The sequence below is a fragment of the Budorcas taxicolor genome, chromosome 9, assembly GCF_023091745.1.
Source record: "Budorcas taxicolor isolate Tak-1 chromosome 9, Takin1.1, whole genome shotgun sequence".
NCBI classification, from domain to species: Eukaryota; Metazoa; Chordata; class Mammalia; order Artiodactyla; family Bovidae; genus Budorcas; species Budorcas taxicolor.
Window position 1 is genome coordinate 72,488,999 of NC_068918.1, and position 18,148 is coordinate 72,507,146.

The window sequence follows — 18,148 nt, forward strand, 5'->3', positions numbered from 1 at the left end:
GATAACAATAATTTACTATATAACATAAGTATATTCAGTATCTTTTAATAACCTATAATGGAAAATAGTCTGAAAAAAGTCTTTATATGATTGAATCTATTTGTTGTACACCTGAAACACACTCAATATTATAAATCAATTCTACTTCAATAAAAATAAATGAATAGATAGATAAAAATAAGTAATGCCAAGTCTTAAGGGGAAAAAAAACAACTCTTAATGGTGTGTCATACAGTGGACCTATAGGGGGTTTTTCTCTACTTTTCAAGTTTCCCTAATGTAGTTATGTTGAGAAGTGTGTTTGTGCATGTGTGTGTGTTTAAAGTAATTATCTAGGGACTTCTGCTGGTCCAGTGGTTAAGACTCTGTACTCCTAATGCAGGGAAATCAGGTTCAGTCCCTGGTAAAGGAACTAGATCCCACATGCCACAACTAAAATAATACTGCATGCTGCAACTAAGACCTGGTGCAGCCAGATAAATATTAAAAATAAATATTTTTAAAATACAGTAATTATTTCATTCTGTGCCATCTTGAGCTATTATAGCCTATGTAGATTTACAGATAAATTAAACTACCCTTTGAGCTTTCCACACAGGCTTATCAAAATGCGACATGGCAAGAACTATACTTGTGACCTCAATAAACATTAATTCAGTGACTTCCGTCATGGTCCAGTGGTTAAGACGCTGTGCTTCCACTCAGGCAGCAAGGGTTCAATCCCTGGTCAGGGAACTAAGATCACACATGCCGTGCAGTGTGGCCAAAAATTAAAAAAAAAAAAAAAAATTAATTAGGGGCCCTCCACAGAGAATGAGAAGGAAATGGCAAACCACTCCAGTATTCTTACTTGGAGAATCCCATGGACAGAGGATCCTGGCAGGCTACAGTCCATGGGTCACAAGAGTCAGACATGATTTAGCAACTAAACCACTACCACCACAGAGAATGAGAAGGCTGTTTCTGTAGAGATGCTCTCTTGAGGGCTCCATTTCCTTGCTACCTGGACAGAAACTGAAAAGAATTGCAAAATGTCGCTTAGACCACCGGAGTTGTAAGCATGGCTTCGTATTCGGACTCAGGAATTCCCATCCAGCATGTGATCTGACTTCAGTTGAACAAGGAGCAATGGTCTAGGAGAACCTCCTCATTTGTTTAACATAACTGTATGTGCCTTGACCGTTAAACCCTTTTAAATAAAGAGGAAATTAATTACTCAGGATTTCTGAATATATCAACTAGGAGAGTACAGGAAAGTAATGTTTTACAGTTAGAGAGACATTTCATATTTTATATTATCTGAACTGAATTTATAGGAAGGTGAAGAAATTTTTACGTATTTGTGCAGGAGCCATTAGGGGAAAGAGTTATTTTTACCTGAATTCCATGACTTAAAGTTAGTTTTTTGCTTCTATTCACTCACTCTTAAAAGTATGAATATAAGAAAAAAAATTATTGACATTTTTAACACGAAGAAAATATAGATAGCTTCCAAGTTTGAGTTTCAGGAAAGTTCTGAAAAAAGGTAGATGAAAAGCTTAAGTATCATGAGGGCACAGTAATGCTATTTATTGCTTCATCAACTTGAAGCCTAAAGCCAAACTGTCATTCTGTCAGATAGGCAAACTTCCCCGGAGGTAAAGCTGAACTTCGTGTACCTCAAAATGAATGCAAACCACTGAGCGGTACCAAACTTAAGAATAATTTTGCATTTTCAGCACCTCTAACCATAAAATGTTGGAGTTGATTTTGAAGATAAGATGCCTAATTTAAAAAGGATATAAATGTTCCTTTCTGATTGGATAGTATAAGAAAATATATGGGTATTTTGACCAGATCTGGGCAGTGCTTATAAGGAGAGGTTACAGTTCTGACCCCCCAGCTTTGTCAGCATATTACCGCAGAGTATTGGTTAGCTGTCGTCTTCTCCCCAGTCTAGACGCTATGCTGATGGCCTGACTTTCCAACAAAATCCAGTCTGTGAACTCATTCTGTAATGGGATCCATGGGCAAATAGTGTCTGCAGAAAAACACACAAAAAATTTGTAGTGTCCTGCTAATTTTTGGAAATTAAAAGCAAGACACTTTCCAGGAAAATGCTGGGTTTTAAAAGGTTCTAAATCTTATCTGGTCCACTGGCTACTCCCATTGTTGCCCAACCCAATTTCTTTTTAAATATTTATTTATTTATTATTTGGCTGTACCGGATCTTAGTGGCAGCATGCAGGATCTAGTTCCCTGACTAGGGATCGAACCCAGGCCCTTGCATTGGGAGGTCTCACCCAACCTATTCTTAATTTACCGTCTTCCTCCCAGAGACATTACTGATTGAAGAGAAAGCCTCTTGTGTCAGCTTTCCCCACTCTTGTTCTTGGAACCCAAGGCCAAGTGAAGATTAGGACACTGTGGAATGATTGGTCCTGCAAATTTGGAGAGACCTTAGAAAATTGCTAAATTGGATGAGTTTATATTTAATTCCCAGGGGGGAAATGAATCCAGCAAAGAGGGATCTTTGCTTGGTCAGGGTGTGAAGATCCTGCAGGTGCGGTATGTTTGTGTATTCAGGGCTCCCGGTGCTCCTCCTCCCTCTCTCCTCGTGGTGTGGGTGGTGCTCCTCTGTCCTGCTTCTCGTTTCACTCTCCCTGCCGCCCCCCACCCGAGGGCATCACTGGCCTGGCTTTTTCTGGTAATTGAGAAAGTTTGTGCTGAGCCCATTTTCATCTAGTTCGCTGTGTGGCAAAAGGCAAAGGTGTTTGAGACAACTGTAACAATCAAAGTGTAGCCTGGAAATATGGACCAAGATTTTTCTCTGGTCAGAATTGATCAAAACTGGTGAATGTAGAAATCCAACTGATTATGTTTTCCATTCCATTCTAACCCAGAGAGCAACAAAAGTACCCTTTGAATGAAAGCATGGATGACAACTGAAGAGACTTAGGATGCACGCGTGCATAGATAGACATGTTTTAATCTCATAGTCTCACATAGGTTAGGAATACAGAGTCTAGACCCTGGCCTTCAAGCTCTCTACCTTGAGTACATGACTGACATCCCTGTGCCTGTGCCTCAGTTTCTACATCTGTACAAGGATACAGGAGTACTTACCTCTAGGATTATTTTGAAGATTACACATAGTAGAATTTAATGTGTGTGCTTGGTCACGTGTGACTCTGCAACCCCATGGACTGTAGGCTGTCAGGCTCCTCTGTCCATGGAAATTTTCCTGGCAAGAATACTGGAGTGGGTTGCTATTTTCTCCTCCAGAGAATCTTCCCGACCCAGGGCTAGAACCCTCATCTCATGTCTCCTGCATTGGCAGGCAGATTCTTTACTGCTAGGGGCACCAAATTTAATCGTTAGGTATTATTATTATCTGCCTTTCTTTCACATTTTGTATGTTTGATTTTAAGAGGTTTTCGATTGCTCTTGAGACATTTTTATACAATTTCCATAGTTTTTCTTCAGGTTATAGTTGACTCTTCCTAGACAGCAATGGGTTATCATGGGTTAGTATATTGCTCAGTTATAGAAATGGCAACCCACTCCAGTATTTTCGCCTGGAGAATCCCATGGATGGAGGAGCCCGGTAGGCTACAGTCCACGGGGTCGCAAAGAGTCGGACGCGACTGAGCGACTTCACTTTCCTATAATTAATGTTAAGTGAATCTCATGATTAAACTCTTCAGTTACATAGAATTACTTACAGAACAAGTAATCAAATAACCAAGTGCACCTGTATATATGTACTCAGTCGTTCATGTGTTAGCAAGTATTTATGGAGCACAGAGTGAGTCATGCTTTTCTGGACCCTAAGAGTTTAGAACATGTCAAAGTCCTCACTCGCACATGCTTGTGTTGTAGTGAGGGAGACAAACCGTTAGCAAGTAAATGAACAAGTAGACAATAATCATTTCTTTTCTTTTTAAAAGGGTGGGTGCTCTTTTTTATTTTAAATATTTATTTACTTGGCTATGTTGGGTCTCAGTTGCGGCACATGGGATCTAGTTCCCTGACCAGGGGTCAAACCTAGATCCCCTGCATTGGTAGCACGGAGTCTTAGCTGTGGGACCACCCAGGAAGTCCCTAGACATTTCAGACAGTGCTAAGTGCTATGAAAAAAAAAAGATCATTTCAGACAGTGCTAAGTGCTATGAAAAAAAAAAAAGCTAACAGGACGCTGTGCCAAGAGTGAGGGTAGATATGGATAGAATGGCTATGAACGGGGTCTCTTGAGGAAATTAAACTTACTCTGTGATTTAAATGACAAGAGGAAGTTGTCAGCACTGTTTGGGGAGAGAAAAACACTTCCCCTAAGGGCATCAGCTAATGTAGTGGGGAGAGCTGCTGCAAGAGGCCTGAGGTGGTAAGGATTTGGCATGATCAGAGGGCAGGAATAAAGCTCAGGCAACTGAAACAGTCATGTTGTCCCTGTGTAACACTGCAGAACATGGAGGTTCACACACCTGCCCGAGGTTGTGGACAGAATAAAGTCAAGAATTGAACTCACGGTGGACACATCCCTACTTGAATCACAACGTGTTTGCTCATTTTGGAAAACTTGGTATAACCTATTTTATTTTGACTTCTGTCGAACATGCCGAAGTAATGTCATGTCACAGGCTCCGTACATCCTTCATATAGCTCCAATTATCAACTTATAGCCAGTCTTGTTTCATCTGTTCTTATGTCTTTAATTTTTCATTTTTAATGCTTGATTCAACATAGCAACATTTATTAAGTAATACCATACACTAGATATTGTATTCTATGAGTATATGCAAGTAAGCCCAAGTCTTTTCTCAGCATCTCACGGTCTAAAAGGAGATACACCCATACACACACACACACACGTACACAATGATCAGTGACTGGTATAAACCAAGTATTGTGGGTACACAGAATAGAAGCAATTATTACTTTTCTGAGAGGTGGAGGAAAAAGGAGTTTGGGGACTCACAGAGGACGATTGTAGGAGATGGAGATGGGAGGAAAGATTAAGGGTAAAGGAAAAAGTGGAGAGCCTTTAGGAGGGCAAATGATTGGAATTTAGGGAGTGGTTGTGAAGTTAGAAACATGGGTTGGGCCACACCCTGAAAAGCCTCAGCCATCACTTTAAGAAATTTAAATTTTATCAATAGTGGGGAACAGTGCAATGATAGTAACAAAGATCTAGGATGATTGGGTCAGTATTTATGGTAATAATGCCAGTGACAGTGTGGAGCATAGATTTGATCTCCCAGTCTATGAGCCTGAGAGGGAAATTAATTTGGAGTCTGGGCAGACGAACATTAGATTTTACTTGAACAAATGAACATGAGAATAGGCAAGATAAGTGAAATACCAAGTAGAATTGCATAATTGTGGAATCACAGAAGTAGGCTGAAGAAGTGAATCAGATAAGGGCTTCTGGAGAAGATGGCTTTTAACCTTGATCTTAGATATGAAAATATATACATGCTTAGCATGTTGCCTGTGGAACATTTGTAAGGAAATGCCTGGGAGGTGTTTGAAAATTCAGGTATAGAAAGTACATTTGGAGTCTTTAGCGGCAAGTGAAGAGAAGCTGAAGCTAATGAAATCGACTACATGATGGTGTTTTCCTTTTTGTAATGACAATTCAGGTGTAACCAAATCCTTTATGAAACATCTCACTTTGTTCAATATAGGTTAGAACATGACCCTCAAGATAGTGATGTTTTTGTGTATTGATTGCTCTCTATCTCGGATGATAAAACCAGCATCTTTTACAGAGCTGTCTCTGTTTTCCCACATGACATTTATAATGATCTTCTGTTATAACAGTAATTTATTAAGAGAACAGTAATTTGGTTGGGGATGCTAAACATGACTGTACCATATTCACGTCACTGAATAGAGTTGTGTTTCTCTACCACATCACAGAGTTTCTGTTTCGTATTTCAGGTTTCATCGTCCATAATGAAGCATGAGACTGTTGGGAAACAGACTGATCATCTTGCGGGGAAGCCTCGCTTCCTGAAAACCTGATATTGCACTGGGATTTGAATGTGTGTGTTTCTGTTTAACTTGTGGTGAAGGAAGCGTGTGGAAAGTGCTCCCCACTTGTACAGCCCGGGTGGGCCAACAAGCAAAGGGGATGGTTCAGCATCCCGGCTGTTCAGCGACCCTGCTATCCAGCATGTGGACTGATGGTAAGGGACACCATGTTTATGCCAGTTATTCTTCATCAGGAGTTTTAATCAAAGAAGATGAGCAGAAGACAATCGCTGTTGCCAGAAAACCACATTTGAGAGTGTGGGTTAAAGAATGGGGAATGGAATTTCTGAGCACTGGAAAGGGTTGTGGGGGTGGGGGGGAGGGAGGGGGGTGATGAAAATCAGAAAGCAAGAGAAATACTTCATTACGTTAATGAAAAAAGGAAATAGAAGCATAAATGTATTTTTGAAGAGGCTTTGGGTAATTGAGAACTTATTAAGGAATTTGGGAGTTTAATCACTCAATGTGGATTTCTTAGACCTGATCCCAGAAGAATATTCTTGTTTCACCATTATATTGGTACAGCGTAGTACCATTATTTTCTTGTCATTGTGCCAGTGAATCCAGTTGCCAGAAATAAGTCTGAGTGTTTTCATGTATCTTTTTCTTAAATGCAAGAGGCTTTTACTGACTCTTAATAAGCATGCTTACCCAAATTTTGTTGCATGCTTCAAGTAGCATAGCTATACATACACACTTTACATTCTTTTAAATACTCCTTACCTAACATACCAATCTTCCACAAGGATAACAGGACTGGGAATAAAGATGTAATGTGACCCTATAAATCTGTAGCAAGCTTTAGAAACGAATCATTTGGTCTTTCCCTAGCTTAATTATCTCCAAAGTTGAAACAGTCCTACTTGATTTAAGGAAGATACTATCTACAATCATGGCACCTTTTTAGAAAGTCTGAATCCAAAGTTAAACTTAAGCAAAATACAGGTGTTCTGCCAGCAGTTGGCTCTGAATGGGAATGGAAAGAACTACTTAGTTTTCATGCTGCATTAAGTTGGATTGCTGCTATTAAAAAAAATAAAGCACATGGATTAAAAAAAAAAAATACTCACCCAAAGACTTAAAAGAACAGAAAATGTCTGCTAAGTTGTTAAGTAAGGAGAACCTCGTTTGTTATTTTAAGAGTCTGCAAATTGCATCCATAAATACAGAACTGACTTTCAGTACAAAAGGATCAGTGAATTAAAGTTACGAAAGATTTCCCCATGAGCCTATAGTCAATATTGTTTACATGAAGAAGCCATTATTGTCATCTTGCTATTTTCCATGGAGTCATGGGCATAGCGTGGCTTCCGCTCCCAAGTACCTATGACCACGTGTAAATACTCCCTTGCATATAATTGTTCTTTCACAATTATTTTGTGCCCCTTTTATTAAAAACACATGTGATGTAGAACAACACGACAAGATCTAAACAGACTATTTTATTCTCAGAGTGTGGACTACGATTTTCTGAAGTGATTCTGGTTCATTGTATGGAAAACTGTAATTTTCTATTCAACCAAAAGCAAACATTTAATCTAATGGGTAAATGTGGGTCCTGCCGCTCATTTATATTTTAAAGAATCACTTAAAATTGGATTTGTAAGAAATAAAAAATGTCATCCCACTTGGCCTATTACAAAAAGCCAGGACCATTTTTAACTAAGAAAAGTAGCTGGCATCATTGCATCTCTTGCTGTACAGAGCTGTGTGCATTAATACAATAAACCTAGAATTTTGCACTATTGTCATTTCTTTGATAGAATAACTTATTTTTGCTTTGAAAAAATTTTTCTGCATGTCCTAGTGTCTTTAATCTGGTTGAAATTTTGTTCATTTCATAGTGTTTAAATCCAGCCATAGATATTAACTATGTTCCAGGTTTTTTTGCTGAAGTCATGTTTTTCCTTTTGTATTGTTTTATTGTCATTTTAGTGTCTTAGGAAAAATACCAAGGCTTATAATGTTATTTTAATTTTCTGTACTTATAATCTTAGAACATTGTTTTGATTTCTAGTCACAAGGCTCCTATAAAAATGGCAAATATAAGACATTTATCACTGTTTCATCACTCAAGATGCATGTCATAGAAAGTCTCTATTTGGTTGATAAAAGGAACAATTTTTTCCCCCTAGCAGTACATGTGATATAATTTTTTATTCCCTATAGTGAGATGCACTTAGTACAAGAAATAAGACTCTGAAAAAGAAAATGATATTCTGGGTCCTCAATATATTATTTTCCTTCTATGATATGTCAGATTTATGAACTACCCATACTTTCTGTTTTACTGATTGATGTGTCTAGGGAAAAGTTTTAAACTTTTCTCTTTTTTTAAGAAAATTTAAAAGTAAAAAAATATATATATTAACCACTACTAGTTTAAAAATTGAAACCATGAATTATTTCATTGGAATGATCCTTTAAATAAAAAGAATGGAAGGATTATGAGCTAAGCTACATTCACAGAATGAAGCTCTGTTTTAATAGCTAGTTTTAAAAGGCAGAAACACTGCATATCCACATCAGCAGCCCATCCAGAGGTCTCTTGCAAAGCAGCTCTGAAAGGACACAAGGATGTGGACCAGCCGCCATAGAATTAAGTATCAGCCTAGTGCCAGCATTTCTGCAATCCAGCCATTAAGCTGCGGTTCTGTAAAAATAAATGTGTGTGTGTGAATTGGGTTGTTCCAGTACAGAATCAGGGTTTTTCCTATTTAACATGTGACATTAGGCTGACATAGAAGTAAATGCTTTTTCTGAGTCCCTGAGATATGATTAAGGAAGAAAAACAAGTCCATCTCCAGAAAAGCTCAGGCACGAAAGAACTAGACAGACTAGTTTGGTTTTGTAAAAACCGAAGTGGTCATTTCCATCTTTTTTAAAATGGAGAAAATGAACCTTAACGTTAAGGTAATAAGAAGATGCCATGAGCTTTAGTACTATCTTCATGGTCTGACAAAATTAGTTCTCTGATGATTAGTGTTAATTTTAGGCAGCCTTGCCTGATAATTTCCTACATGTGTGAAATAGCTTGCATTTTTTTTTTTGTTCAATATAGTTTACCTTTATGATAACTCCTAAAATCTATAGTAGAGAACTAGTTTGGATATTTGAACAGCTGTTTCAAATTGAGGGGCAAAAAAACACATTCTACCTGATTTATCCAGAAAAATCGACTTTCTGCTTTCATTTTCATGTCCTATATTAGCATATTGATTGAGATCACTTATCTTTCTCTTACATTAGTAAATATATTGTGTTAGGAGAAACTTGTGAAATGTCAGTGAAAATCTTTTTAAGGAAATAGAGGAACTGAATACACTCCTTAATAATCATCAAATTTTGAAAATGAGGATAAGTCCTTAAAACTCATAACTCAAGTTTTACAACCTGCAGTTAATTCAGTGCTGCATTGACACTTAAAAAAAAAAATACAATAGCTTACACCTAAAAGAGAAAAATCTGCACTGACACTGCATATCCTAATGTGTACCACATTTTAACACAAAATAGGCTTTGTATTTATCCTTAATAGAAGCAGACACAACTGTCGCAAATTATACTGCATTCACAATAGAAGAATGCAACCTTGTCTATCTCATACAGTGTCTCCACATTTAAACAGCTCTTCAGAAACGTCAGAGTACTTCTTTAAGTGGTTCCAGCAGCACATTTTACATCTAATGAGAAATCTTCAAAGGCGGTAAGATGGAATCAAGCTAGTGTAAGACATAAATTTATGTCATTTCATCAGTATGGTAGCCTTAAACATTCCTAGATACAGTCATATTATGAAGCCTAACCTTACTAATGAAAATATATATATTTTGAGACAAGAATTAATTTCTTCACATGGTTAGAGAATGTTATAAGCACTAAGGAGCCACTAAGATAACAACTTATTTACAGAATTTTCCCTTGGCCACTTGAACCAGCTAGTCTTCCACTGTTGCGTGTTTAAGTGTCTGTCACAGTATTTCACTTGCCAAAGCAGAATGAACTTTTCCAGCTGAACTATTTCCTAGAGGGGAATGCAACAGCAAAAGTAATCATCAAATTAATAGGACCATCTTTCTGAGAGAAAGCACATCTCCAGATAGAGGACACCCAATTTTCAAAGAGCAGCATGAGGTGCTATTATAATTTGTTAGTGATCAAAGGGTGGTAGAAATAGGGTGGAATACTCCCAAACCATTCTTATTTTCACTTTCTGTTTACTTTTTGTAACCATTAAGCTTAAATTCTTTGTGGAAATGGCAAACCACCAGTAGCATTTCTAGAAAACAACCCCAAAATAGTCCACTTGTGCTTTTTTGAAGACAGAGTCATCCCAAATTAAGAAACCCTATTGTATACACGGTAAGATTTCTGGCACCAAAAAAAAGAGAGAGAATCCTATAGCAGCTATTTGCATTGGAGGCCAGCCCTCAATGCAAGGGTCATTGTTTAGCCATGCTAGGATTTACTACAGAAACAATGCCATTTAGCTGGCATAGCTGTGCATGTAAGCAGAGCACTCCATCCGTGTTTCTCAGTAGGGCTGCTGCTGGCATTTGAGCTGGGCAATTCTTTGTTCTACAGAAATGTCTCACGCGTTGCAAGATGTTTACCCTCCCAGGCCCTTGCTAACTAAATGCCAGTAGTATGCCCAACTGTTGTAAATACTAAAAGTAAAAAGCCCTCCCCCATGTTCAAATGCCCTCCTGGGAGAGCAGTGCCACCTCCCTTAAATACCACTGTCTACTGCAATTTGAGGACACAGGAAAAATGTCTATCTCAAAACCTCATCTTGACTGCCTTACATTTCTTTGGGCCCTGAATCATTTTTCCCTGTCATTTTTCTTGCCTTCTAGCCTTCTGATGGCAACTTTAGTTTTCCTGTTCTTCATGGAGGAGGTTATTGGGTAGGCTTGGCAGTTCCAACAGGCATCATCACTTGGTTAGTCCCTGTATGTAAAGGACAGAGTTCACATGAAGCACACTTTTTTTTTTTGCCTCACAATTTTACCTCACAACTACACTGTTGGTCGTAGCCCTAGTCAGTGTCATGAGGATCACTGCATGGCTTAACCACAAACACGACTGCTAACTATCCACACATAAACAAAACTGGTGGTCTCTGAAAATCACCATTTAGGTTTCACCTAGTAAGCTGCATCCCATGAGTTCCTAAACAGTCTCATTTATCCTGTTAAAGAAGCATTTAATTGACACACAAATGCTTGCATTTCCCCTGCAGAGACAGTCATGCAGTTCAACTTTTAGATCTGTGAATCCTAAATTATGAAGGAAAGAAGGGTGAGCTCTGGATTGCATGCATATTGTCCTCCATACTTCAATGACAGTCATTCACAAAACGAGTTTTACCTGGGGGAAATATTATATTAACTATACATAAACATACTTGTTCTCTTTGTAACTTTTTATCATCAAAACTGAATGATAAATGTGTCTTGAAATAATTGGATGAATTGTGACTACTGGATCAAATTAAGTCAGCTACTATAATTTTTTTTCAATATTAAACTTTCTAAAATCTTTTTTGAAGCAGAGTAACTCAGCCAATAAAAGTGGTTATATTGTGAACTTTAAGATGGTGCTTAAGAATTCTTGTTAAATACCAATTTTTTTTTTTAAGAATAAATTGAAGGGAGTAAATGAGGCAGAACGCCACTCCACCCTCAGGTCAATTTTGTGCTGTGTTAAAATGCCAATAACATTTGTGCCACTTGCCAGTTTGGGGGGCTTTTCCCTTACTGGATATTTTGTTATAGTTTGACTATATTACATTGCTTAGAGAGCTTCCACATGAAGAAGTCACCGTGGCAGTGCTAACTAGCATTCATAAACAACCTGAATGAATCTAGGGTCAAACCACTTTCATCACTAAAAATATAGGCACTAATTTTTTATTTTTATTTTTAAAAATATTTCTTCTGTGGCTTAGAGATGTGCCAATGCATTCAAAACATTCTGCACCAATTTCACCAGATTGAGTACCTACTAAAAATTCAACCTAGTCATTTTTTTTTCTATGTAACAGTGAGGTTTAAATAAAGAACTATATACATTCTTCTGTTATTTCAAGCTTTGGTGAAAGTGATAAGAATGGTAAGCTGTGATCGTTATCAGGCTGACTGATTTCTAATTTCCAGTGAGTGATCTTACCCTACATATTACACAGGTATAATATCTGTGACTGTAAATAACTGGAACTGTATACTGATTAACATGACAGTTTCTCTTTTTTGTGTGTTGTTCTGAAACCTGTACTGTATTATAGTATGTGGGTATAAATATCTACAAGTATACACACATATGTATATGTAATTCCACTATTGTAACCTGAAAGAAAGACTATGTATTATCTTTTTTATTCTGTATTGGTGTTTGTGTTATTTAAAATGCAAAATTATGCTCTGTGTAGTTGTATGATATTATAGTATGCTTTGCTGTGCACAATTCCAAGTGCCTTAGAACATTGTTTAGCTTTCTTAAGTATATATAAATGCATATATGTATAAAATTGGGAAAAGTTACCTCAATAAAATCATTGGGAAATCCCAGCTTTAGTTTGTTCCAATTTCTGTTGTATTCAGACAGGGCTCAGTATTTCTAAATTAAAAGCTCAGAGTCCATACCTGTAAAGCAAGAATAAGATAGCTTTTCTAATTGCCTGTAATTTCAACTCCGCCTGACTTAAAACTTTTTGTATGCAAGTCCTCATGGTTTGTACTTTTAATTAAAAATATCTGTCTAAAGAATTACTGCTTTAAACAGCAACTTACAGTTTATTTTTACATTTTATTTAAAAATAAGCTGTCTTTTTATGTCTGTCTTTTTTACATCTGAAGAGATTTGAAAAGGCTATTTTCATTCACATTATAATGTGTAAAAAATAAGATAGTCCCTTTAGAGTTAGTAATATAGAAAATAAACAGACTTTCTCATTATGCCTACTATTTAATATGTTTACAAGCAAGGAGAGAGCTTGGGAACATATTTTCACTAGAAAAGGAATTGCAATATACTTTTCCTGTTTTTCAGCAGTAGTTAAAAATTATATGTGAACCTCCCTCATGCTCTAAGACAAGAGCAAAGGTATGAGATGGAAGTTGAAAAGCAATTTTGTGTACCTTTATGACAAATGTCCATCTAGTCAAAGCTATGGTTTTTCCAGTAGTCATGTAGGGATGTGAGAGTTGGACCATAAAAAAGGCTGAACACCAAAGAATTGATGCTTTTGAACTGTGGTGCTGGAGAAGACTCTTGAGAGTCCCTTGGACTGCAAGGAGATCAAACCAGTTAATTCTAAAGGAAATCAACCCTGAATATTCATTGGAAGGACTGGTGCTGAAATGGAAGCTCCAATACTTGGGCCACCTGATGCAAAGAGCCATCTCATTAGAAAAGACCCTGATGCTGGGAAAGAATGAAGGCAGGAGGAGAAAGGGACAACAGAGGACGAGATGGTTGGATGGTATCACCAACTCAATGGACATGAGTTTGAGCAAGCTCTGGGAGATGGTGAAGGATAGGGAAGCCTGGTGTGCTACAGTTCCATGGGGTCACAAAGAGTTGGACACGACTGAGCAACTGAAATAAAACAACCCTAGAGAGAGGACTTGTAAGAGAAAAGATCAGGACCAAAAAAATAGAGTAGGTTTGAAAATTTGGACCCAAGTATGCTATTAAAACTTAGGGGTGCATCTCCAAGGTAGATGTAGTAGTTCAACAACCACTTTTCATTTTTCTCACACAAAACCAGGTTCTACATGGAACCATTACTTTCTTTTTTCCTCATAACCAAAATGTTTTATTTCAGGTTTGTAGGGTAAGGGAAAAGAGCCAAAAGAATCAGTAATGGAAACATTACTTTGTAAAACCTAACAGAGGGACTTCTGCAGTGGTTAAGACTGCACTTCCAGTGCCAGGGGTGTGGATTCAAGCCCTGATCTGGGAACTAAGATCCCACATGCTGTGCAACACAGCCAGTAAATAGATAAAATAAAACTGAATGGAGGTAAGAGACAATTTTCTCATTTTCTGCAGTGCTTTCATAGCATCAAATTGATGAAATTTTATTAAATTCGACTAAACTCTTCGTGGAACATAAACTCAGACATGGCATGGAGTTGCTGCCAAGCACTGCTGTCTGGACAACCCAAGTCCTTGTCCAGTTTGTGAACTTTGAAGTCTGTCCTGTAGAAAGTGGACGCCAGCAGTAGAATGCATAAAACTCTAGAGAAAGGTTTAAAATGGAACATTTGTGTAAAGGTTTTTTGCTCTTTAGCTACAAGTGGTGCCATTTCTAGGAACCAAATAGTGGGAGAAAAATTTCAGTCCCTCCTAAAAGGATGAGTGGGATGTCACAAAACAGAAGAAAATTCCAGTTGGAGAGAATGATGTAAACAAAGTAATGCTGAAAGAGTCCCTGCTGTATTTGGGGGGAAAATTGGTCTCATTCAATTTGAGTGAAAAATAAAAGGAAGGTAGTGTGAAACTGTGGTCTGTGGTGAAACTGCAGAAGATCTTGAGGGCTGACTAAGGCCCCCGGGAGGTATTGAATAGGCAGCGGAGACTCATTGGAAAATTCTGAGTCAGAATAATATGCGAGTTGTCTTTAAGAAAGAATAATATGGTAGCAAGGTTAATAAAGGTTGGATAAGACTCAGTGAGGCAATGACCAAGATTTCCAAGGAATCAGGGACTGAACTAAAGAGGTAACAAACTTATTAAACTGTGGGAGGGGATCATTTATGGCTTGAATTTGAACTGCTGAGTATACCTACAAGAACAAATGGGGCAAATTATTTTCTACGTTGAGGACTCCCTATTCCAGATTGTCTGACTTGGGCCAACCAAAGTTAAAAGTTCATCCAGGAACACACCATTAGGTCAACGAGCACTGAAAATGCCAGTTCTTTTCTCTCTAGAGTATTTATTCAGTTATGAAAAGTTAGCATCTACAGCTATATGCCAATAGGTGTACAGTTGGATCCATGACTCTGAAAGTCAGGAAAAAGGTCTGGGCTATAGAGAGGAAGATGAGACTCATCAGCACATGTAACGGAAGTTGTGGAAAAGGATAAAAACACCCCCGTAGACAACGTGGCCTAAGACTATTAAGAAAGTACTACAATGAAATTTTAATAAACTATTTCTTCATCACCTGACTTTGTCTCCAAGACTGTAAAATCATTTCATTTACACATCATCTGAGTGCTTTGAACGCAACTGAAACGTACAAAAAAACACTCAAAAATCATTTTATAATTGGAAAGATATAGTAAAGAAAATTAATTTGGATCAGTCTTTCCAAAGTGTATTCACCAATGAAATGTACGTACTTGTGACTCTAAGAACAGGAGTCAGTAAGCAGAAAGCCAAGCAATATCATTGTGCAGTTAAAAATAATTTTAAAGAACATACAATTACTATGGACTAGAAGCAAGTAAAAAATCTATGCATGTAATCTAAGTGACATGAAATGTACCAGAAATGAAAGGAAAGCAAAAGGATTAGGATTCCAGGAAGCCGATAGTTTGGGTCAAGATGCAACCTTACAGGTTCCTATGATGTGAAATGTGAAGTGAGGCAAAGAACATACTCACTGACAGATCTCAGATGCTGAAGGCCCTAGTTTCAGGAGCTGGTGATTCTAAGGCAACAATGATGATAGGTAAAGAATTACACTTAGCTGAGATGAGAACAATTGCTCACCTTCATGGAGCACTGATCACAAGCCATGCACAGGTCCATGCATTTCACGTGTGGTTTCTCACTTAACCCATCAACAATCCCATGAGGTAAGTGTTAATAATATTCTCATCCCATTTTACATTCAGGTCAGTAAACTGAAGGTGTCTTGCCCCAGGTTACACAATAAGAGTAAAACAAAGGCCAGAAACCAATTTCAGCTAGTATACCAAGGATATTGCTATTATTATTCAATATTATAGGGGGAAATTTGTGCTTCAGTGGAAAATGATGCATGTTTTTAGACAAGCAAACCCATCCAATTCTGATTTGACTTGCTTTGACTCAGTGTTTATAATAGTACCTCTCTCATAGTGCTATGGTCAGGAAGATCTAAGATAATTCAGGTAAAGTGTCAGAATGTTACTTCATTTAAGCAAGTATTTACTGAGTGTACCCGCCAGGCACTATTTTAGGTCCTGAAGATAGATAAGGTAGTAAACAAAACAGATCAAAACAAAACCTTCACTCATGAAGCTTAATTATACTGAATGTGTAGCACAGAGGAGTGTTTCTGTATTGATAGTATCCCTGTTACAAAGCATTCCAACACAAGTTCTGTGATCCTAAATTGTCTGTAATTTTCACTGTAATAAAAGTATAATATTCCACACAAATTTATAATAGCAATGCATGGGGTGCTCAGATATGTCTAACTCTTTGCAACCCCATGGGCTGTAGCTTGCCAGGCTCCACTGTCCATGAAATTTTCCAGGCAAGAATACTGGAGTGGGTTGCCATTTCCTCCTCCAAGGGATATTCCTGACCCAGGGATGGAACCCATGTCTCTTGTACCTTCTATATTGGCAGTTGGGTTCTTTACCACTGCACCACCATAGGTAGGATATAAAGACACAATTCAAGGAAACTTAGACTTTGGAAAGACACCAGCAATTGGGAAGAGGAAATACAAATTTGAAGAAAGGGCTGCTGATAAAACTTGACTACACTACCATCCTCTTTTGCCCAGGAAAAGCTCTGAGAGTGGGCCAGCACCCATCTGAAATCTTGTGGTGGTGATGGGTAGATAATGGTGGTGGTTGTTTAGTTGCTAAGTTGTGCCTGACTCTTGCCACCCCACGGACTGTAGCCTGCCAGGCTCCTCAGTTCATGGGATTCTCCAGGCATGAATACTAGAGTGGGTTGCCATTTCTTTCTCCAGGGGATCTTCCCAACCCAGGAATCAAACCCTGGTCTCCTGCATTGCAGGCAGATTCTTTACCTACTGAGCTACAAGGGAAGCCCTAAGTAGATATGCTTATAGCCTTTGCTCAAACTATGACCAAATGTTTGAGGGATAGCTTGAAAAATAATAAACACTAGTTTCCACCTCCTAAGCTAAGGTATGCAAACACCAAAGAGATTCTGAATATATTAGTCTGAATGCCTCGACTGTCAACAGAGTTGGGGGGAAAGGTTGTTAACTGGATGTCTGAACACAGTTCATTAAGTGGAAAATAAAGACCTGATTAAGCCTAAGTGCCGCCTAGAATAGCAAGGCCCCATTTCATGAGAAATGCTGGACTGGATGAAGCACAAGCTGGACTCAAGATTGCCAGGAGAAAATATCAATAACCTCAGATATGCAGATGACACCACCCTTATGGCAGAAAGTGAAGAGGAGCTGAAAAGCCTCTTGAAAGTGAAAGAGGAGAGTGAAAAAGTTGGCTGAAAGCTCAACATTCAGAAAACGAAGATCATGGGATCTGGTCCCATCATTTCATGGGAAATAGATGGGGAAACAGTGTCAGACTTTATTTTTTTGGGCTCCAAAATCACTGCAGATGGCGACTGCAGCCATGAAATTAAACGATGCTTACTCCTTGGAGGAGAAGTTATGACCAACCTAGATAGCATATTAAAAAGCAGAGACATTACTTTGCAGACAAAGCTGTCTAGTCAAAGCTTTGGTTTTTCCAGTAGTCATGTACGGATGTGAGAGTTGGACCGTAAAGAAAGCTGAGCACCAAACAACTGATGCTTTGAACTGTGGTATTGGTGAAGACTCTTGAGTGTCCCTTGGACTGCAAGGAGATCAAACCAGTCCATCCTAATGGAAATCAGTCCTGAATATTCATTGGAAGGACTGATGCTGAAGTTGAAACTTCAATACTTTGGCCACCTGATGTGAAGAACTGACTCATGTGAAAAGACCCTGATGCTGGGAATGAGTGAAGGCAGGAGGAGAAAAGGATGACAGAGGATGAGATGGTTGGATGGCATCGCCCACTCCATGGACATGAGTTTGAGTAAGCTCTGGGAGTTGGTGATGGACAGGGAAGCCTGGTGTGCTGCAGTCCATGGGGTCGCAAAGAGTACACGACTGAGCGACTGAACTGAGGCTCCTCCGTTGCTTTCGTCCCACCCAAAA

The 18,148-nt window shown here is 38.3% G+C and overlaps 1 protein-coding gene across 1 annotated transcript in view; it reads left to right on the plus strand.

Moving 5' to 3' along the window:
• Nucleotides 1-6,278, plus strand: part of PHACTR2 (phosphatase and actin regulator 2) — a 140,230-nt gene extending 133,952 nt beyond the window's left edge. Inside the window, exon 13 of the mRNA XM_052645847.1 lies at nucleotides 5,923-6,278. Within this exon, the coding sequence (XP_052501807.1) occupies nucleotides 5,923-5,938 (16 nt within the window). The 3' untranslated portion in view covers nucleotides 5,939-6,278. The remainder of the gene's footprint in view (nucleotides 1-5,922) is intronic.
• Nucleotides 6,279-18,148: the final 11,870 nt, after the last annotated feature.